The 22,137-nt window shown below is 48.3% G+C and overlaps 1 protein-coding gene across 1 annotated transcript in view; it reads left to right on the top strand.

The window, feature by feature from the left end:
* Window positions 1-22,137, top strand: part of LOC128143588 (ankyrin repeat domain-containing protein 26-like) — a 110,121-nt gene that overhangs the window by 84,623 nt on the left and 3,361 nt on the right. The window contains 9 exon segments of the mRNA XM_052790948.1: window positions 13,925-14,100; window positions 14,300-14,401; window positions 14,786-14,796; window positions 15,756-15,979; window positions 17,047-17,159; window positions 17,578-17,719; window positions 19,576-19,857; window positions 20,568-20,803; window positions 21,510-21,756. Coding sequence (XP_052646908.1) covers window positions 13,925-14,100; window positions 14,300-14,401; window positions 14,786-14,796; window positions 15,756-15,979; window positions 17,047-17,159; window positions 17,578-17,719; window positions 19,576-19,857; window positions 20,568-20,803; window positions 21,510-21,756 — 1,533 coding nt within the window.

Below are 22,137 nucleotides of genomic sequence, written 5' to 3'. Positions count from 1 at the left end.
GGAAGTGGTTGAGTCACCGTCCCTGGAGGTATTCAAAAAGCGAGTAGATGGGGTACTTCAGGACATGGTTTAGTGGGCATGGATGATGGTTGGACTCGATGATCTTGAAGGTCTTTTCCAACCCAAATGATTCTATGATTCTATGATTCGAGGTTGGAAGGGACCTCTGGAGGTCATCTGGTCCAACCCCCCTGCTCAAGGAGGACCACCTAGAGACGGTTGCCCAGGACCATGTTGTCTTTTGAGTATCTCCAAGGATGGAGACTCCACAGCCTCCGCGGGCAATGCTGGGTCACCCTCACGGTGAAAAAGTGTTTCCTGATGTCCAGACAGAACCTCCTGTGTTTCAGTTTGTGCCCATTGCCTCTCATGGTATTCATGTTGATTGTTGTATTAAAAATCGCTGTAGCTTTAGACATTCGCAGTTCCTACATCAACACCTGTGGTGCACCTGAAACACTTCGTGTGGGGAAAAAAGGAATGCTAATATATCAACTTTGAGCCTTTTTAGTACTTTCCAAAACTTGTGTGATAGGACAGCCCATCTCTTTGTTGCTGGTGGCCGCTGATGATGTGGTGGCTGTTGTGGGGCATTTATGTCAACAAAACAAGCAGTTCTACTTCTTTCAGGGAGTTACCTGTTGTTACTGAAGATCTGCAGTTGTCATTTCCTGTCTGCAAAAGTCACTAGCAATCGGAAGATTATACAACAAAGTCCCAGTGTGGCAGTACATCCCGCCCCCCCCATCCTGCCAGCAGGAAACAAAACTTCTCCAGGAAGGGAGAAGGGGAAGGAAACCCTGGAGGCTGCGGGTTGAAATTTGAACTGGCCAGTCGAGATGCGCCAGGTACACCGAGGTGACCCTCCTAGCCAATAGAATTAAATGACCACAGGTCAGATTCGACAGGGGTATAAACGGGGTCCCGCCGGAGGACACGTTGGCAGTCCTCCTCGGAGCAGCGGGTCTGCAGTCGGGGACTCCCCCTCGGGCTAGGGCACCGCCCGAGGTAACTCCTCGAGGGAGAGAGCCCTCAGCTTTTAGGTGAGTGATACGCGCGTTTTGAGCCATCGCTTTAAATCTTGGGAATTCTTAAGTCAGCCGTGTAGTATTAATTCTCTTTACATCATTGAGCCTGTGGTTTTATTAGATGTTACCGGACTTCTAACTAACTTTTGCTGAAGAATAAATCTGAGTTTTAACACCTGTTGGGTTTGGTTAGTCGTGCATCCGTAACACCCAGTTCTGGAAAAGTAAGAATGGTTGTACTGAGATGAATTACGACTGGAAAAATTTGGGGGGTTTACCCACTAATTCAAGGACTTGAGTTAACAGGCAGTGAGGAAAGCAATGAATGCTGCTGTGACACTCTTCCTTTTTATATGAATAAGTGTTTTTGAAGCTAATACACTGTATTTAATTCCAGATATTCTGTTTCAACTTGATATTTAATAAGCTTTGTAATCTAGTATACGTCTGTCTTTGTTTTATTGTACCCCTTCTTGACTTTGCTTTCCACCCCCTTCCCTGCCCATATAACTCCCCAGATCTCTCTTCTGCTCACTTCAGCTTTGTTCACAGCTGCATCTTCATCCTGTCCTGGAAGCCAGGCAAATGGCCAGCATGCGTCTGTGTCCTTTTCCTCTGGGGAGGCTTGAAGCACAGTTCTGGTAAGATTGCGGACTAGAGTTGAGGTACGCATTGCATAGTACTCTTCAGACATTATAACCTACTGGAGAGTATTTGGCCATTTCAGTGTTATTCTGCAAGATTGCTCCTGAGGGTTACTACCCCGGTAAAGCTGTTTAGATAAAGGACTACTCCAAGTTCACTTTTCAGGACATCGGGACATGCCCGAAACATTCCACAAATAGCTACGCTTTATGTCACGTCTACTCCTGTGTGCAACAGCTCTCCCAAAGCACCTGCGACGTACCCGCTGTGGCCTTTTGGCACGTACCAACCATGCCGAAGCTTGCTAACGGTTGCTTTAGGACTCAGTACCTCAGCAGTAATATGATGGATATTATTCCTATCATACTTACAAACTTGTGGGATCATAGCATCTTTCAGATGTGGGGTGACCAACAGGCCTCTAAGTTCAGGATGTGAAAAGACACTTTTCATAGTCTCGCCATCAGAAGCTAGAACAAGCCATCGATAAAGACAAACTCCTTTCCAAGTCATAGCCTGCCTGCTTCAAAAGTGGGTGGAAGCTCAGGAAGATGGCCACATGCAATCCCTACAGATCTGCAGGACTATAGCTCAGTGAGGGAAATCCATCTAAAGCAATTTGGCATCGGTGTGCTGAAGGTGGTTTAACTACCTGCATCCCCAACCCAACTGCTGCATTTCGGAGATACGGCATACCTAATCGTGCCGGGGGTTGCTGATGGAACAAACATTCCCATCAAAATACGTCTTTTCATTTTAGAGGCCCCACAATATTGCCTTTCAGGATACATTCCCAAATCAGCAACAAGGCATCCATATGATCAGATAATGGGTATTTGCTTAAATAACTCGAAACTCCATTAAGCTTCAGAAAAGCAACAATTTTGAGCATTCCTGGGGTTTTACTTGACAGTGGATACTTCCCTCAGTCCGACCGTTCCAGGAGAAGCTAGTCTCCTGGCCCTTCGTCACAGCAGTACAGTCAGTAGCGTGGATGGATAGCTGCACCTTGCTGCTTGATAGAGGAGTCCTACAGCACAGACAGTTTTGTACCAAGCCTAGAAAGTCCAATTATCAGAGGCAAACAGCCCGCGAATACGTTGCTGCCACTAGATGGCAAAAAGCACGCATGGAAAACAGCAACTGCTTTCTGAGAGGAGAGCTACTCTTCTCTTCACTCAGGGGAGTTCGTTCCTTCCTCGGGCAGCACAGGCTGGAAGGCAACAAGGCAGCACAAAAGCCCTGTCCAAGCACGCACCGTGCCTTTGGAAAAGCGGCATTGGGTCCCGCCGCTGCCTAATTATCCACCTCCGTCTGCATCGAGTTGTGTTGTAAAGCTAGCTATCACAAAAAAAAAAAAAAAAAAAAAAAAAAAAAAGCTGCAGCTGGAGACCCCACAGGGTCATGGCTGTGTGCTATAGGGCACCTGACCAGGAAGAACAAGCGAATCAGGCCCTCTGCAGCCAGAGAGGAGCAGCCTCTCGTTCGCAGGCCCCGGTCCTCATGGGGGACTTCAGCCACCCTGACACCTGTTGGAGGGACAACCCAGCAAGACATAAGCAATCCAGGAGGTTCCTGGAGTGCATTGAGGATAACTTCCTCCTCCAAGTGACAGAGCAGCCAACAAGGAGAGATGGACCTCATACTCGCTAACAACAAGGGGCTCGTCAAGGATGTGAAAATCAAAGGCAGCCTTGCCTGCAGTGACCATGAGATAGATGGTGGACTTCAGGATCCTGAGGGTACAGAGGAGAGTGGAAAAGCAAGCTCGCAACCCTGGACTTCCAGAGAGCGGACTTTGGCCTCTTCAAAGATCTGCTCGGGACTGTCCCATGGGATAAGGCCCTGGAGGGAAGAGGGGCCCATGAAAGCTGGTTAATATTCAAGGATCACTTCCACCAAGATTAAGAGAGTTCCATCCCGACAAGCAGGAAGTCTGGCAAAAATGCCAGGAGGCCTGCGTGGATAGCTTGAACAAGGAGCTCCTTGTTCAAACACAAAAAGGAAGCGTACGGAGGCTGGAAGCAAGGACAGGTAACCTGGGAGGAATATACAGAAACCTTGTCTGAGCATCCAGGGATGAAGTTAGGAAAGCTAAAGCCCAAATGGCCTTGAATCAGGCCAGGGCTGGCAAAGACAAGAAGAAGGACTTCTTTAAGCATGTAGGCGACAAAAGGAAGACCAGGGAAAATGTGGGCCCATCGCTCAACAAGATGGGGGAGCTGGTTACACAGGACATGGAAAAGGCAGAAGTACTGAATGTCTTCTTTGCTTCCGTCTTTACTAGCAAGGCCAGCCTCCAGGACTCCCCGGTTGCAGACACCAGGGGAAAATGTGGAGCAAGGAAGATGTCCTCTTGGTGGAGGAGGCTCAGGTCAGGGAATACTTAGGCAAACTGGGCATAAATAAGGCCATGGGCCCTGACGGGATGCACTCACGAGTGCCAAGGGAGCTGGCTGATGTCATTGTGAAGCCACTCTCGATAATCTTTGATCGATCATGGCGACTGGGAGCAGTGCACAAAGACCGGGGGAAAGAAAAGGACACTCCTACCTTCGAGAAGGGCAAAAAGGAGGACCCAGGGAAGTACAGGCCAATCAGCCTCACCTCCATCCCTGGGAAAGTGATGGAGCAGCTAATCCTGGAAACCATTTCCAGGCACATGGCAGACAACAAAATCATCAGTAGTAGTCAGAATGGCTTCAACAAGGGGAAGTCACGTTTGACCAACTCAATGAACTTCTACAATGAAAAGACTGGCCTGGTAGACAAGGGGAGAGCAGTGGATATTGTCTACCTGGACTTCAGTACGGCCTTTGACACTGTCACCAATAAGATCCTCACAGACAAGGTGTTCATGCATACACGGGCCGGATAAGCAGACAGCAGGCTGGACTGAAAACTGACTGAACAGCCGGGCCCAGAGGGTGGCGGTCAGCAGCGCAACGTCTAGCTGGAGGCCAGTGACTAGCAGTGTACCCCAGCGGTCAATACCGGGCCCAGTCCTGTTCAAAATCTTCATTAATGATCTGGATGCCGGGGCAGAGTGTACTGATCGCACAAAACGGGGAGGAGTGGCTGATACACCAGAGGGTTGTGCTGCCATCCAAAGGGACCTTGAAAGGCTGGAGAAATGGGCTGATGGGAACCTCACGCAGTTCAACAAGGGACAGTGCAGTGTCCTGCACCTGGGAAGGAACAATTCCAGGCACCCGTACCTGCTGGGGATCACCCAGCTGGAAAGCAGCTTTGCAGAAAAGGACCGAGGGGTCCTGGTGGACACGAAGTTGACTGTGAGCCAGCAATGTGTCCTTGCAGCAGAAAAGGAATACGGTATCCTGTGTTGCTGTTGTGGTTTAACCCCAGCCAGCAACTAAGTACCACGCAGCCGCTCACTCACTCCCCCCGCACCCAGTGGGATGGGGGAGAAAATCGGGAAAAGAAGCAAAACTCGTGGGTTGAGATAAGAGGGTTTAATAGAATAGAAAAGAAGAAACTAATAACGATAATGCCAACGCTAATAAAATGACAACAGCAATAATAAAAGGATTGGAATGTACAAATGATGCGCAGTGCAATTGCTCACCACCCGCCGATCGTCACCCAGCTAGTCCCCGAGGGGCGATCCCCCGCCCCCGGTCCCCCCAGTTTATACACTAGATGTGGCGTCCCATGGTATGGAATACCCCGTTGGCCAGTTTGGGCCAGCTGCCCTGGCTGTGTCCTGTGCCAACTTCTTGTGCCCCTCCAGCTTTCTCGCTGGCTGGGCATGAGAAGCTGAAAAATCCTTGACTTTAGACTAAACGCTACTGAGCAACAACTGAAAACACCAGCGTTACCAACATTCTTCGCATACTGAACTCCAAACATAGCACCGTACCAGCTACTCGGAAGACAGTTAACTCTATGCCAGCTAAAACCAGGACAGTTGCCTTAGACACAGTATTGCCAGCAAGTCAAGGGAGGTGACACTTCCACTCTACTCAGCACCGGTGAGGGGAGTATTGTGTCCAGTTCTGGGCGCCTCGGTACGAGGCAGACAGGGACATGCTGCAGAGAGTCCAACAAAGACCCGCCAAGCTGATTAAAGGACCGGAGCGTCTCACATGAGGAAAGGCTGAGAGAGCTGGGACTGTTCAGCCTGGAGAAGAGTAAGCTCAGGGGGAATCTCGTCAATGTATACGAACACCCGAAGGGAAGGCCCAAAGCTTTTTTCAGTGCTGCGCAGCGACAGCACGAGAGGCAATGGGTGCAAACTGAAACACGTGAGGTTCCCTCTGAACGTCAAGAAACACATTTTTACTGTTAGGGTGACAGAGCACTGGTACAGGTTGCCTGGGAAGGCTGTGAGTCTCCGTGCTTGGGAGATACGCAAAATCCAGCCGGGCACAGACCGGGACAGCTGGCTCTAGGTGACCCTGCTCGAGCAGAGGACTCGGACCAGAGGACCTCAGCCATTCCACGATTCTCTGCAAGGGGGCGAGCAGCAGCCACCGGCACAGCGAGACGGGGCCCTCGGTTTTTACCACACCGCGGGAAGTTCAGGCCGCCTTTCTGTCTGGAGGAAAGCACGTCGTCCCAGAGCTCTGGCGTGGCGGGCCTGGAGCGGTCAGCGGGCATCCGCAGGGAGCTCCCGCAGCCCCCGACCGCCCAAGCTGGGCTCTGGCCCCACCTCGAGCCTCACTTCAGGCACTGAGTATCTTGTCATGTGGGGGTCACGCAGGAAGCAACAGATAGAGACGTACTGCAGTTTCTCTGTGGAGAATGCCAGATGCACGTAGATATTGTTCCCATGCTGTGTGTGTCATGTATCTTTTCTATTTTGAAAGCGTGACAGTCAAGGACAGCAAGTGAAGAAGCTGGTAGAGGGGATACGCAGAGACGAAGTGTGTCTGTGCAAAGAACTGAGAATAAACTTCAAACTGCAGAAAGACTGTAAGAGGTATGGCTTTTTAGCATGGTGAAGAGGTATCCCTGAGTAGAAGTCAAACTTTATTGAACTTCAATGTAAAAACAGGTGTACGTAACTGTTTGTGAGAAAATTCAAGCCTCGTGTTAGTTCTTGCAGGGCGCTTCTGTGCATGAGTCCATAGTTTTCAACAGCTGCCAAAAGAACTGCAAATGCAGGTTGCTCTGCGGTTCTCCTGGGGGGGAAGGAAGTCTTTTATTCCTCTTTTCAGGTGAAATTTGGACCTTTCAAGGGGTTCGTGGCACAGTAATGCTGTTTTTTCTCAGTAATTGCTGGTGTGTAAAGCATGTTCAAGATGAAGCAAGCCATGTCTGCGCTGTTTACGTAAGAGTGTGTGAAAAAGGCTGGTTGTTCCTTTGCTTCGTTGTTTTCTTGACTCATTTGCTGTGCAGGTTGAAGAGGCTTCTGAGCAGATCTATGAGAAAACTAAGCATATATGAGGAGAGAGGGATGGAGTCCCAGCTTAGTTTACAGAGAGAAATGAAGAACAACTGCTCTGAAATGGTCAATGAAGTTGGTAGATTAAGAACAAAGGTGAGCTCTGGTTTGTTTGGGGGTTCTTGGTGATTTTCTTTTGTTGGGTTTTGGTTTGTTGGTTTTTGGTTTTTTTTTCTTTCGAGACCTGTATTGCCCTTTTCCTATACATTTTTGGTATGGATGATTATCCGTTGTCTTCTTGATGTTCTTTCTGTTGTTGCAGTAGTAGATGATGATAACCACTGCTGTAGTTGCCATCATGCGTACAAGTTGTCATCGTGCGGCTGAGGCGAGAGCTGCCCCGGCGTCTGCCGCGGCCTCCGGCCGGGCGGGAGCAGCCCGGGCCCCCGCCCCCGGGACACCCTGTCGCGGGGGCAGCGCCCGCTCTCCCCGGGGCCCCTGGGAGCCTCCCCAAGCGCCCTGCCGCGCTCCCGCCCTCGCACCCGCCCTCTGCCACGCCCCCGCGTGTGACGCCCCCTTGCCACGCCCCCGAGCGCCGTCGCCGCCGTTGTTGCGCTGGCGCGCCTTCTGCTGGCGGACGGAGCAGCAGCAGGTGTCGGGCAGGGGCCGTCGGTGCGGCGCTGCGCCCGCCTCGGGGGCTCCAGGCCGCGACAGGCGAGCTCGTCTGCCTGGTGCCTCTCCTCGCCCTCGCCGTGGTCCTCGCCCTCCTGTCACCCTCACCCTCGCCCTCCTCCTCACCCTCACCCTCGCCCTCGCCCTCGCCCATGGGCCGGCAGAGTCCGCCGGGTGCCTCCTGCTGCTGGTGGCTCCCAGCAGGGCCACGACCGTGCCGCAGCATGTGCTACAGTATGCGCCACAGCATGCAGAGGGTCATGGCGCTCTTCAGCAAGAAGCGCCAGCAGTCGCCCTCCGGCAGCGCTTCTGGGCAGCCCTGCCCTCCAGCCGCTGCCACTAGTGCCTACGAGCTCGGGCAGAAGGACCCGGGCAGGCTGCACCGCGCGGCTGCCCGCGGCGCCCTGGCCCGGCTGAGGCGGTCGCAGCCGAAGAGAGGTGGCATCGAGGGGCAAGACCAGGAGAAGCGGTGAGGGGCTGCGGGCCGCTGACGGACACCTTGGCTGCTTCTGGCAGGCGTTGCTGCGGGAGGTTCTGAGCCAAGTTCCGCCAGGCCTCTCTCAAGCACCCTCTCTCAAGCACCAGCAGCACGTTACAGCGCAGAGCCTGCTGGTCCAGCGGGAGCATCAGTGTGGTGCGATCAACCCCCCTGGCAGCTTGTGGGTGCCCCGCAGAAGTGCCCGCTCTCAAGGTTTTGCGTAGGATCAGATTCAAGCTAATTGCTTGAAAAGTGAGATTTGCCCTGTCAGCTGGGGGAGCGAGCTCCAGAGCTTTTCATTGCTCGTAGCTGCCGGGTTGGCTTGAGTGCTGTTGGAAGTGCCTGCCGCCGACCTGCTGCTTGGCAGTGGTCTCCCCGCGGGGTCGTTCTGCAGCTGCTCAGGCAGCACCAGTTCTCTTCTGCCCTGCGGGTGAGCGGTGCAGGAAAGCAGGAGGAGCAGAGTCTGGGCTGCAGGATCCCCAGGGCTGAGCGGCAACAGAGCTTTGGTTCGTTCGTTGTCTGTCTATGTTAAGCTCGTATGTTTAATTTTTAGGACACCTCTGCATGTTGCTTGTGCAAATGGGCACGTGGATGCCGTTGGATTTTGGGTACAAGAGAACTGCCAGCTGAACCTTGCTGACAATTTCAAGAGATCGCCACTGATGACGGTATGCGGAATATGTTACGCTCTTGTCAGTGGGACTTGCCGACTGTGCGTTAAATGAGAGGTGCCTGGCAGGATTCTTTACACGGACCTACGTAGTAACGTGCGTGTTGTAATAGGTGTGGAACGGGCATATGCTAGCTAATCTCGGAAGATGCTTTTCTTTCCCAGCATTCAGAAGCTGGCCGAGTTGTGACAGAGTGAAACATAAATGTTGGAAATCTTCCCTTTTTTGTGTGTTGTTCCCGGGCAGTACAGTGCCAGCAAGAAAAACGTGTGGCTATTTTGCTGCAGCATGGTGCCGACCCGAACCTGGCAGATGCTGACGGCAACACTGCCCTTCACCTTGCTGTCGTATCTCCTAATACAACGGTAGCAGGGCTGTTACTTGAGCATAATGCCAATATTAATGCTCAGAACCGGGTAACCTTGGCACTTGGTAAAGCTGCTCTTTTGAAAAGGTGCAGAACTTGTCTGGGTCTTTCTAACGGGGATTATTTGTCCTTTCAGGAGGGATATACCCCCCTTAATCTTGCTGTCTCCAAACATGATGAGGAGACGGTAGAGTTTCTTCACAAAAAAGGAACTGAAAATCAGCGTGAAAGGTGAGACATTTGTCAAAATGTGTCAAATGGCACATAGGTCTCTTTAGTCGTCTGCAAGTATGATTGATGAGAGGCGTGGGAATGAGCTTTGAAAAAGAAGGAGCCACACGGAAGGAGTTCCCTGTGTGACTGGTAAAAGCAGGTCTGTGTTTGGCTGCTCTCATCCTTTCCACCCCAAAGACTGCAAGAAAGCGGACTGTGGTGCCCCTTCCACACACAGACCCAGACCCAGGAATGGCAGGAAACTTGCCATTAGCTCAGCAGCACCACGGCTCTGCAGGAGAGGGTTTTTTAAGTGGCGGCATAGGTGGTGCTTAAGTGTTGTGAATGGAAGCGTTAGGAGAAAGAGAGGCAACGTTGTCCGAGAGACAAGGGGCATAAAGTGAAACACAAGGTGTTTTAACTGCGCGTAAGGAGAAAACTCGGCCTGAGGATGGTCAAGCAGTCGAACAGCTTGCCCCGGGAGTTTGTGCAGCCTCCATCCGTGGGGGCTTTGAAGAGCAGAGTGGAAGGACCCCTGAACAGCGTGGTCTGACCTCATAGCTCAGTCTGCTTTGGGGAGGCGGTTGGCCTGGACACCTCATGAGGTGCCTTCCAACCTGAATTCTCCAACGCTTCCGTGTATTTGGCTTTGCTTTCGCTGTGCTTGTAGGAAAGGGGAAAGCATTGTTTTGGGAGCAAGCAGGGATTAAAATGATGGCAATGCAGTGCCTGCAGAAGCGGATCTATTTCATGACACGTTTTGGATGCTTTAGGATTGCTCTTACGGTTGCCACAGTTGCCGGGGATATAAATGCAAGCCAGCTTCTTTGGCATGGTGCTGCTACTGTTATAGAGATAACTCTGCCTTCATGGCTGTGGATTATGCTCGCGTGTGTAGACACGTTGGGTAAATGGTTTATGTTGTCGTGAGAGGGGCTGAGTTGTCAGTTAATGTGTCGGTTTGTCCTGGTTTTGGCTGGGATAGGGTTCGTTTTCTTCCTAGTAGCTGGTATAGTGTTACGTTTTGGGTTCAATATGAGAAGAATGTTGGTAACACACTGATGTTTTCAGTTGTTGCTCAGTAGTGTTGAGACTAAGTCAAGGATTTTTCAACTTCTCATGCTCAGCCAGCAAGAAGGCTGGAGGGGCACAAGACGCTGGGAGGGGACACAGCCAGGGCAGCTGACCCAAACTGGCCAAAGGGGTATTCCATACCATGTGACGTCATGCACGGTATATAAACTGGGGGGAGTTGGCCTGGGGGGGATCGCTGCTCGGGAACTAACTGGGCATTGGTCGGAGAGCGGTGAGCAATTGCATCGTGCATCGCTTGTTTTGGATAGTCCAATTATTTTATTATTATTGTTGTCATCTTTCTATTGTTATTATTATCATTATTATTATTTTCTTCCTTTCTGTTCTATTAAACTGTTCTTATCTCAACCCGTGAGTATTACTTTTGTTTTCCCCGATTCTCTCCCCCATCCCACTGAGTAGGGGGGAAGCCAGCGAGCGGCTGCGTGGTGCTTAGTTACTGGCTGGGGTTAAACCACGACACGGTGAAAAAGCAAACCTGAAAGGGGTCTCTCTCAGGAGCCCCAATTTACTCTCTTTCAGGTTTGTTAGAAGAGAGTGCCTATTCAATGTAGTTAACACACGCAGTGCTTAGAATGCAACCGCAGTCTTTTTTGGCCTCTTGATCATACTTAGGAGCTGTCTAAACTCTCAAGTCCTCAGACTAACCATCGACATTTCTGAAGTTCTTCCAAGTCAGGACTGCATTTGAGGAGACTGTAGGCTGGCTTGACATGAATAGTTGCAGCATTAATGTAGCATCCTGTGGACATCGCACCCTTGCAGTTAGATGTGAATCTGCCAGAGGGCTTGTTAATTTTTGTAGTGCTCCCTATGGAGAGGTTGTTTATCAGTTTAGATTGTAGCCAGCAGGGCTGAAGTGCTTCACGGATGCCAATATGCATCTAGAGAATGAACAAGCCTGCAGTGGATATTTTTCATCATGGAACAGTAGTGCAAGAGTAAGGTGGGGGGTGGGGGTGTTACTGTTTCTCAGCTGGCAACAAAAATGGAGAGGCTGGGTGAGGAATGGCCGTTGCTGTCCTAGTCAAGCGTGTATGCAAAGATGTGGTTGTTTCTACCAACTCTATGTCTTCTCTTTCCGTATATATCCTTAGTAAGCTACTGGCAGAAAACACGGGGAGTGAAAACACAGAAGACTCTTCTGCAGGTGGTGTAGCAGACAAGGCACTTCTCAGCAGCTCCTGCCCTGTGAGGACTGCTGCCTTTACAAGGGCTGCACTTGCTCAGGACAGAGAAGGTAGGATCCTTAACTGTGGAAGAGCCGATGAGGAAAATCACTATGGCCTGTAGTAGAACCGTTCCTCATCTTTTGGATGCTGGGCTTGGATGATGGGAAAAAGCAGAGTGAGATGAACACTCACAGCGTGTCGCTTCTTGCCTCCTTTATAGGTGCCCTGCCAGTGGGAGGAGCAGAGCAAGAGGAAGATGCGGAATCTCCTGGGGATTTCGAGGTACTTTCTGTGAGGGACGCAGTGGGGTCCCCTTTGGTTCGCTTGCTTTTGGGCTTATTTACCTCTGGGCTTTTGACGTCTTCTGCTGCTCCCGCCACACATTTGTAACTGGGGGCCCTTGAAATACTTGTGCTCTTGGTCAGCTGTTCATTTAGGACTGGGACGAAGGCAGGTCAAGCTAATGACCTGGGTCTCGTAGCAACTGGCCTTTGAGTTTCATCTCTAGCATAGAAGCACTGAAGTTTCCCCTGCTTCCCCCTGGCACCGTGGAGGCGCTCAGCTGAGAAAGATGGAGAGAGGTCATCAGTTTTGCAGGTGCCTGCTGGTGGCAGGCAACATTTCTTACCTTTAAATTCACTCTGAAGACTGACCTAATTATGTAACCTAAGAAGTAAAAGCACACCTCATCTTCTCATGTTCTTATCGAATTCTTTGTGCTCGTGTAACCACGTTTCTTTAGGACTGGGTCGCACAGCTGCAGCAGAAGCTTGCCAGTCCTCTTAAAAAGCAGTCTATGTCAGAAGCTTCTCTGGAAGTTACTACTATGTGCTACCATGGTGCCCTGGAGAGAGACAACCTGCGCTTGCAAAAGGAATTGGAAAGGGTCGAAGCTGAGGTATGGAAAGCCTGTCACTATAGGAATAAACCTGTGGGTGGCTGTTTCTTCCTGTTCATTGTGAAAAAGGACAAAACAGTATTCTGGGAGCCAGTAGGAGAGAGATCTAAGGAAGTTAACAGTGATCCCCTGTCATAATTCATGAAGCCAGTAAAACCTTCAGCCAGGTGGCCTCCTCCTCCTCCTCCTCCAGAGTGCAAGATAGCATTACTTGAATCATCAAAAAGCCAATTCGTTTCTGCTGCAAGTAAGAGAGAATCTTGCTCCTCAACGCCACAGCAGAGGCTCTTGTTCAGGCTCTGGGGTAGTACTGCAGCAGTGGCCTTTCTCTTCCCTTCTTCCTCCCCTCCCCTGGTGATAAACGCAGCTGGCCCTTTGGGGAGCTCCTCGCAAGCTGGAGGGGCAAGGCAGTGCGCTAGGAGCAGCCTTCTGGTGGCTAGGTCCGAACAGAGCGGTTTGCTCTCTCTCAAAATTCACCCCTGCTCTGAGCCACTATTTCCCTGTTCCAGATATTGCACTCTTTCTTTACAGTCTTCTGTTTGTATACAACAGATGTTCCTTATTTGTAGTTTGCTAAATATGCCTGAAAGTCATTGTCTTTGTTTTGGGTGCACAGTGCGTAAAACAATGTGAGCCACCTTCATGGATGAAGGAACTTTGAAACAGATGTTAGGGTTTGGGCTTCTTTTAAGAGTACAGGTATCAGAACCACATGCATTGAACTAAGCAAGAAGAAGAGCTGGTTTGCAGGTGGTGTGTTTGTACTGTATCTGCAAAGCAGCATCTCAGCATCTTTTTTCCCCCCTTCTTTGGCCCTGCTGTAATTTGCCATCCTTAAGCAGCCTTCTTGCAAGTGAATCGTAAGCTACTTTCTGAGGCGGGGACCACCTTTTGCAGTGTTCTTACGAAAACTGAAGTATAGGGGCCTCTGAGTTCTGAAATAGAAATCATCTTAAATTTCCTTATGAGGGAGTTGTGAAGTCACTTTAGGAGAAGGATGAACTTTTTAATTCGTTTTTTTCAATGGAGGAGCAAACAAGTGGATACAAAGAGTGTCGCAAGTCACTGAAAGGGTAGGAGGGGCAGTGTCAGTGCTTAGAACTGTGCTATAGGAAATCAGTGGAGGGATGGGAGAGGCCAGTATAAAAGATGATGAAGTGACACAGTTTGTGTTCATTTGCTAGTACAAGTGAAGGTTTGAATGTACTTGAAATGATTACAGTTCTTTGACTAGAGGGTATGTGCAGGTATATGCAGTCCTTGAATTCTTCAGCAGCAGTTGACCCCTCTATATAGAAGCTCACCTGACTACTGGGGATTCTTACTGTGATTTTACAGTTGCGGGAGTTGGAAGAACAGCATCTTCAGTCTGAGCGTTGTGTTCGTGAATTGGAGACTGCCTTGGATAATAAGGAAAGGGAAGTAATAGCTTCTACCCAGAAACTGCAGGACCTCCTGTTGGCATCTTCTGGGAGTAATACGACTAGAAAACAACTGGAAGAACATGTGCAACGGTAAGAGAGTCACACAGTGAAGTAAGGTCTGTCGCTTACTGGGATGGTGTGAAAACAACAGGATAGCCTTGTTGCATCACAGCAAGTTAATATACGATTTTGAAGGATGCTTTTGTCTTAGATTATGTTGTTTCACGCTGTTCTTTCAGAACTGGTGCTCTGGTGGATTTCCCTCATAAGACCTGTATTTCTTTTTAAGCCTTGAAATTGGAAATGCCAGACTGGAAGCCACAGTCCAGCACCAAAACAATAGGATTGAAGCCCTTCAGAGAGACCTGCAAGCCTCTGCCTCAGTAAGCTGGTCACAAACTTCCCTTTTTGTGAGCTCCTGAGCCTAGTTACCTATTTCTGTGGGGGAATTTTAGGATGAGGTTTTCCTGGAGAGCCATGGGGAGCTCAGTTCCTGCACTCTACTGAATATAGGCTGCTCAGAAAGCAGCCTGGTGCATTCCCCAGCTTTCTGGTTTTGAGAGTTTTCCCATGCTACTATGGCAAGTCCTACTTAACGCTTTAAAATGTGAGGATCTGACACTAGTTCATTTTCTTCACAGGAGCTTGTTCGGTGCTATGTTTTGAATTTGTGATGAAAACAGTGTTAACACCACAGGGGTGATTTAGTTATGGCTGAGCAGGGCTTGCACAGTGTCAAGGCCTTTTCTATTTCTCCTACTGCCCTGCCAGCAAGTAGGCTGCGGGGTGCCCAAGGAGCTGGGGCAGGGGGGCACAGCCAGACAGCTGACTCCAAATGACCATCCCATATGGCATCATGCTCAGCAATAAAAGCTGCAGGGAAGAAGGAAGAAGGGATGGACATTTGGAGATACGGCATTTGTCTTTCCAAGTAACCATTAGGTATGATGAAGCCCTGCTTTCCTGGAAGTGGCTGAAAAACTGCCTGCCAATGAGAAGTAGTGAATGAATTCTTTGTTTTGCTTTGCTCGCACAGGCAGCTTTAACTTTACCTATGAAACTGTCTTTATCTCAACCCACAAGTTTTCTCACTCTTACCCTGCCGATGCTCTCCTCCATCCCACAGGGGTGGGGAGTGAGTGAGTGGCTGGGTGGTGCTGAGCTGCCTACTAGGGTTAAACCATGACAGATGCTAGATAGGATGGAAGTTGTGGGCAGGGGGGAGATCCGTGGTTGAAAGCTGAGAGAGGAGACTGGACTTGGGAGGTCCATGTTACCTTTGCAGCTTTGTCACAGCTTGCCCTTGAGACCACGTTAGCTTCCTTTCCCGCCTGCGAACAGGTGCTGGTACTGTCCTGCCATGCAGGGAGCTAAGGTAAAGAATTAGGTGAGGCGATGCTGTACAGTAGCGGGCAGAGCACTTTCTTGCTCTCAGGAGATGTCGAGCTGTTACAGAAGCCGTGAGGGTAGGGTATTTTCTGTGGTGGGCACTAGAGGAATTATTATATTAAAAAGTATGTATTGTTAGGAACTCTGGAGGACCTTTGGAAGAAAGTGTAGGGTGATCTTGTGTGTGTGTGTGTGCGCGTGTCATCCCCCAAAGTTGCAACCTCATCTTGTCACTTCTAGGGTGTTCATTCTTTCCACCAGCTTCAATTGCTGCTCTTGGTTATGTTTCCTGAGGTGTGTTGTACACTCCGTGTTAACCTTAACTGTAGATGTTGGATGGGGAGAGGAGAGCTTAGACCTGTTTCCATTTAAGTTACTGCTTTCTACTGCAGTGCTGTCTTTCCAGTCACCTTAGTTTCTTCTTTTGCCGCTGTTGCTTTCACAGATGCAAAAGCAGAATGTGCTGCCTCTGACATCAGAGGACTCCCACAGCATGTGGGAAGAGCACTTGAAGTCAAGATCCCACCTTGAAGAGCGTGTTGCTCAGCTTGACAGAGAAAAGGCTGAACTCCTGGAACAGGTGAGCCCAGTAAATTCTCTGGACGCCTAGCCAATACCCCGGAGAACTGTGTCTACCTTTTTGTCGAGTTCTTACAGCCAGGTTTTTCTGTTATCCTTGCCGTTCAGGCACTGAGTATCTTGTGATTTGGGTATCAGCCAGGAAGCAAATAAAAGCTGGCTGGGTATCTTTGTGTAAATTCTGGCATGGTTCTATTGGGAAGAGTTCCCAATGTGGTTTGCTATCCGTTGAGCACATTGAGCAAGGCTGCAGTTCCCCAGTTATTTCTTGGATTCCTTCTGGTCATCTTCTGACGCCTTGGTTTCTGGGCAGGGTTAAAATGCTTCATGTTTCCAGTGCAATGTATGGAGGAGCTGCTGCATGTTTTCAGGGTAGTGGGAGCTTAAAAGCCTCCCAGAAAAATGTACTGCAGGAATTTTGGGCAAATGAACTAGTACTTGGGAAACAAGAAATGGCTGCCAGTTTCCAAGGGGCAGTCTTTCCCTTTTCTCCTTTTCTGTAGAGGAAAAATGGAAGTACAAAGTCAAAACAGCTGCCAGCTCTCCTCTGGTTTGGCTGAGAAAACACCAAGAGGAAGAACAAGATGTGAATAAGTAAATACCCCCAGAGGAGAGAGGGAGGTAATAGCAGAGGGAAATGAAACATTGAAGAATTGCAAAAGATCAAATTCCTCTGCAAGCCCCTGCCTGCTGGTCATTGAAGATCCCATGAAAGCATTAGATTGATCTGTGTTCTCCCACGATGTACATACCTACGTAATCCCTGGTATGAGTAGAGGAACTGCCGAAAGTGTCCTGCAGCATCTTTTCCACCTTTTTGCCTTGAAGCGTTAGAAGAGCCTTTGCCTCAGTGGGGTCGTCTGTTTCTGTTGTTAGGTGTTGGCCTGTTTGATGTGAAACCCGAAGTGATTAAATGTTCTCAGGAACTTTGTCCCTTGGCGTTCTGTGGAACTTGGCTAACAGATGGAGGCATACTGCAGCTTCTCTGTGGAGAATGTTAGATGCATATACTGTGCGTAGATACTGTTCCTACGCTGTGTGTGTCATGTATCTCTTCTATTTTGAAAGTGTGAGACTGAAAGAAAGAAAGTGAAGAAGCTGGTAGAGTTGAAACGCCCAGTCGAACTGCGTCTGGACCAAGAAATGAAAAGAAACATCGAACTGCAGAAAGACTGTAAGAGGTATGGCTTTTTAGTATGGTGAAGAGGTATCCCTGAGTAGGAGTCAAGCTTTATTGAACTTCACTGTAAAAACAGGTGTATGTAACTGTGAGAAAATTCAAGCCCCGTGTTAGTTCTTGCAGGGCGCTTCTGTGCATGAGTCCATCGTTTTCAATAGCTGCCAAAAGAACTGCAAATGCAGGTTGCCCTGCGGTTCTCCTGGGGAGGGGAAGGAAGTCTTTTATTCCTCTTTTCAGGTGAAATTTGGACCTTTCAAGGGGTTTGTGGCACAGTAATGCTGTTTTTTTCTCAGTAATTGCTGGTGTGTAAAGCACGTTCAAGATGAAGCAAGCCATGTCTGCGCTGTTTACGTAAGAGTATGTGAAAAAGGCCGGTTGTTCCTTTGCTTCATTGTTTTCTTGACTCATTTGCTGTGCAGGTTGAAGAGGCTTCTGAGCAGATCTATGAGAAAACTAAGCATATATGAGGAGAGAGGGATGGAGTCCCAGCTTAGTTTACAGAGAGAAATGAAGAACAGCTATTCTGAAACGGTCAATGAAGTTGGTAGATTAAGAACAAAGGTGAGCTCTGGTTTGTTTGGGGTTTTTTGGTGGTGGTGTTTTTTCTTTTGAAAAACCTGTGTTATTCTTTCCCTGTACTACTTTTCATGCTGTTGATTTTTTTTCTTTGCTGTATGTTAGAAGTGACTGCCTTTTCTTGATGCTCCTTCTACTGTTACAGTAGTAGATGTCTATAACTAATACTGATGTAGTTATCATTATGGGTAAAGATGAAAACATAATGTGCAAAGCAGTATCTGCAAGGACACATCAAGGGCAGGCTGTTCTGTAGAGGAAGGGCGAGCCGAGAGTCGCAGCAAGGCTGGCAGGGTCCATGAGCTCATGGGCAGTCCCACAGGCCCTCACCAAGAAGAGCAGAATAGGTCCGGTGACAGCAAGCAGGGTCAGCCAAGAGTGCAGATCGCCAGGCCAGTCCATAGGGACTGCAGTCCTACCAGGATGTCACGTCCATGGGTGAGGTTCAGGGCTGAGAGCAGTAAGGCTCGGCACAGGCCTGGCTGCAGCTTGAGGCCATGGCAGCGTCTTCTAGGTCTTACAGATGAATTCCTTCTCTGGAAGAGAGGGAATTAACACCACCATTACTGGGAGCAACTGTATGAAGTTGGCTTTGCCCGAGGTCACCCCTTGAGCTCTGTCTTAGGCAGGAGTTGAGCAGAAGGCAGTTCAGGTTTTGCTTTTCTAAACGGTGTCGTTGTTTCCCAGGGCGTGATGCAGCTGAGGCGATGCAGAAAAAATTCTGTAACTTATTGCTCGCTAGTAGCTGTCTCGGCCCATCTTTCCCTTGTCATGGGCACCCAGAAGTATATTCCCAGAAGTGCTTTTGAGGTTGCTCTGGCTGTTCAGTAGCACGTAACCTTTTATCTACTTCTCCGCTCATTGCTCAGATTTGTTGCTAGAGCAGCCATGTTTCAGAGCTACGTTCGTATTTGGAAGGCATTGTAGAATGAGTCAACTGCCTTTGCAGTGGCTCCTTTTTAGTCCAGAAGTCAGTAGTGGGTTTGTGTTTCTGTTGGAGAGTTGTTTCGAATGACAGGGAAGGCCGTTACATTTAGGCGGTTTTAGATAAGTCTAAAGTTTCTACTTTGCTAGAGACTCTTTCAAGTGTTTAGTATGCTGGTTTCCTCCACTTTTATTAAAAAAAGACAGGGTATTATGTTTTATCTTCAACAGGTACAGAAAATGTATGTTTCTGGAGGGGGAAGAGGAGGATAGAGCTGTAGTTGACCGTTGGGACTTACTGAAAGTCTGATATTTCCTGCAAATTTTTGAAAACAAACTGCGGCTTCGACCTAAAGAGAATATGTCTTCCTCCACCACCGCTGTAAAAGCTGTGTTCTGAACCACTGTTTACAAATCTTTCAGTGTAATGGAAAAAAAAGAGCATCTGTTTCTTGTCTTGTCAGTTCTGTAATGAAGCTTTGATTGTGTTGACAGCATGTAAACTTTCCTCTAAAGCATGACACGTGTTGTTTCTGATGAAACCAGAAGGTGGCTAGGTATGGGTGTGTGTGATTTCCCGTGAGCGTATGAGCACCTCATGGAAGAATAGCCTTAGTGCTTTTCCACTTAGCCCTATGCGTGAAATGCTGCTAGTTTGGCACCTCTCGGTCCTCTTGATACCTACTGCAGAAGAACTGAGAAAGGATTCCTCAGGCTCCCATCCTATCAGGAATGTTGTGAAAGCTGTTCTTGTTTTAAAAGAAGAGACTGGTTTCACTTTGGTTTTAATACTGAGTCAGCAGATGGTAAATACAGCCTCGATGGCCAACCCCTTTACTGATTTTCACAGAACTGAGTAATTGTAGATCTGAGTTCCCCGGTTTTGGGGGTTCTTTTTTTTTTTTTGCTGTCTACAGGTTGGTGAACTTTCCCAGCAGCTGGAGATAGAGTCTAAAAAATGCATGCAGCTAGAAGCACAAAATCAGGGTTTGCAAGAAGAGTTGTCCACCATGCGTGGGAACCATGAAAAACTGGAGAAGAGCAAATGCCAGCTGAAAGAAGAGGTGGCTAACCTCAAACATCATTTGGAGACTAACATGGTGGATCGCAGCCAACTAGAACAATATAAAAGAGAGATGGAAGAACGAGCCGGACAAGAGATAAGACAAAAACTACAAGAAGTCAATCTGGTTTTACAGGTAAGTGAATTTCTCACGTGTGTCTGTAGTCTCTATTACATAGTTTTGTTGTGGTTGTCATTTTTTTAGTATTTTAGTTTTGTTGCCTGTTTGATTCTGTCTGTTAGTGCTGTGCTTCTGTCTTTCGTAAAGGGCAGTGGGAGAAGAGAATATGGTTGGGCAAGAGTGCTTTCATGTGTGTGTAGTGTGCCTGCAGGTCCCTGAATCAAAAGCTTGCCCAAGGTAGATTTCTGTTTTGCAGTACTTGGGGGGGCCGGGAGGGGGGGAGGTTATCACTGTCCACTGGTCGTGTTCATCCTTGAATGGCTATTGTAAATTCCAGTTGTCATGGCCAGGCATACAGGTCTTCCTTTGCCATTGTACGGGGAAAAGTGCTCAGAAAAGAAGTCACCACAGTTGCGGGGTGGGGGGTGGAGATGGGGGATCCTTATAATTTCTTTGAGGAATCCTTTTCTATATGCGCTGTCCTACAGAGATGGTGTTCTCTCATTAGTAGCTCTGATGAACAGTAGTGCTAAGAGGGGGGCTCTTTCCGAAGAACTATTTAATGTGGTAGTTCCAGGGTTCTGCCTTGATTGCTGATGGTAGTGAGGAGGCACAGTTGCCTCACCGAGTGAAGCTGGGCCCCTTGAAATTGGGTACGTGCAATTGACTGGCAGGGAGAGTTCTCTTCTTCTTTGCAGTGGTTGAAAGTGCGTTATCTGCTTCAGACGCAGGCAGCCTCCCAGGACAGATTAGAACAAATCAGAGCCAGTCATCTCGCTTCACTGAGAAACCAGCTAAAAGACAGAATTGGAGATCTTGAACGTGCATTGGACAGAATAAAAAATATGGAACAAGACAGTATTCTTCAAAAAGAATCCATGCAGGCAGAAGTGGAAAGGTACAAAGAGCTGTACCTGGAGGAAGTAAAAATAAGAAGATGCCTAGCAAATAAACTGGAAAGGTAAGTTTATGCTTTTTTGGAGTGGTAATAAGATACTACTTTTTCCTCATGCGTTTTCCTCCTAAAATCCCTCTTCTGCACCTGGTAGCATTATGTATGTAAGCATAAGAAGGCATATTTCCGAGGAAAGTAGCTTAAGACCCTTTCCCTTCATTACAACTGTCTTCATTTCTCTTTAGTGTTCCAGCAGTAACACCACTGATCATGGCATTAATAGGGTATTCTGTGTGTGGCAGAAAAGATAAATTTCATGTCCTTTATTGCTTGAATAAGGATAGGCACTTCAGAGAACAGAATTTGATTCTGGGAAGCAAAACAGAAAAAAAAAAATTTTTTTTTGGCTTCCATTTTAGCAGCATGTCTGAGGTTTGAGCTTTCCTTGGGAAAGGAAGGGTAGTCCAGAGTTCTTACGCAGGTGAAGTACCTTTCAGAAGAAGCTGTGTAAACACATGGCGTTCACAGATTGTTTTGAAGCCCTAATGCTGAGAAGTCATAAGTGTTGGTAACTCTTGCTGCTCCTTGCAGGTGGTGTGACTTCCTAGAAATAGGCTCTGCGCCAAGACTTCCGATCAAATTATATTCTTGTTTTAGAGGCTTTTAATCCCTTCCACTTTCAGAAGTCGAAGAATAGTCAAAGACCTGGGGGGCGACTTTGCAAAAGTGTCATTACCAAAGATAATTCTTTGTATGCTTCTGAATATTTCAGAGCTAATGAGAGACTAGCAGAAGCCAATGCTAAGCTCCTTCAGGAGCGCCACAGAAGCAGACCTTTCATCGCAAGCAGCATTGTCAGTGGAGGTCTGGCTGCAAGTCCAGTTCTGTATGCAACTGAAGTGGGACATCTTGGCAACCATTTGGCACTGAACGGAAGTCGAAGTCTAGGAGGAAGTTTCCTAAGCCAAATCAGGAACGCATTATCGTCAAGAAAGAGGGTTGAAGCCTATGTGGCTAAGGTAAGAATTTTGAAATACTATTCTCAACTACTGCTCAAGAGTATCGGTAAGCAAGGTTATGCTTTTCAGCCTGAAGTTAGAATCCATTTATAGTTCCAAACTCTGTGGTCTAATATGGCCAAACAATTGCTCATCATCAAAACAGTACACAAGTATATGTGGTAGGGGTGAAGACTTTTGGTCATCAGGGTTGTACAAATTTTCCAAGAGTGCTCAAAACCCCCAAAATTCTGAAATCTAAATAATGAGCTGTGTAACTACATTCTTTTACAAGAGAAACTGTGATAAAGAATACTGTGGCATAGGAAGTTCCCAGCTAAGCTCTTCATTAAATTTTAATGTATAGTATGTATGACCTGCTCAGGAGGTTTGGGATAGTCA

Source organism: Harpia harpyja, chromosome 6, assembly GCF_026419915.1.
Source record: "Harpia harpyja isolate bHarHar1 chromosome 6, bHarHar1 primary haplotype, whole genome shotgun sequence".
In the NCBI taxonomy this organism is placed as follows: domain Eukaryota; kingdom Metazoa; phylum Chordata; class Aves; order Accipitriformes; family Accipitridae; genus Harpia; species Harpia harpyja.
The sequence above is the reverse complement of the archived record's forward strand: the minus strand, read 5'-3'. Positions and strand labels throughout refer to the sequence as shown.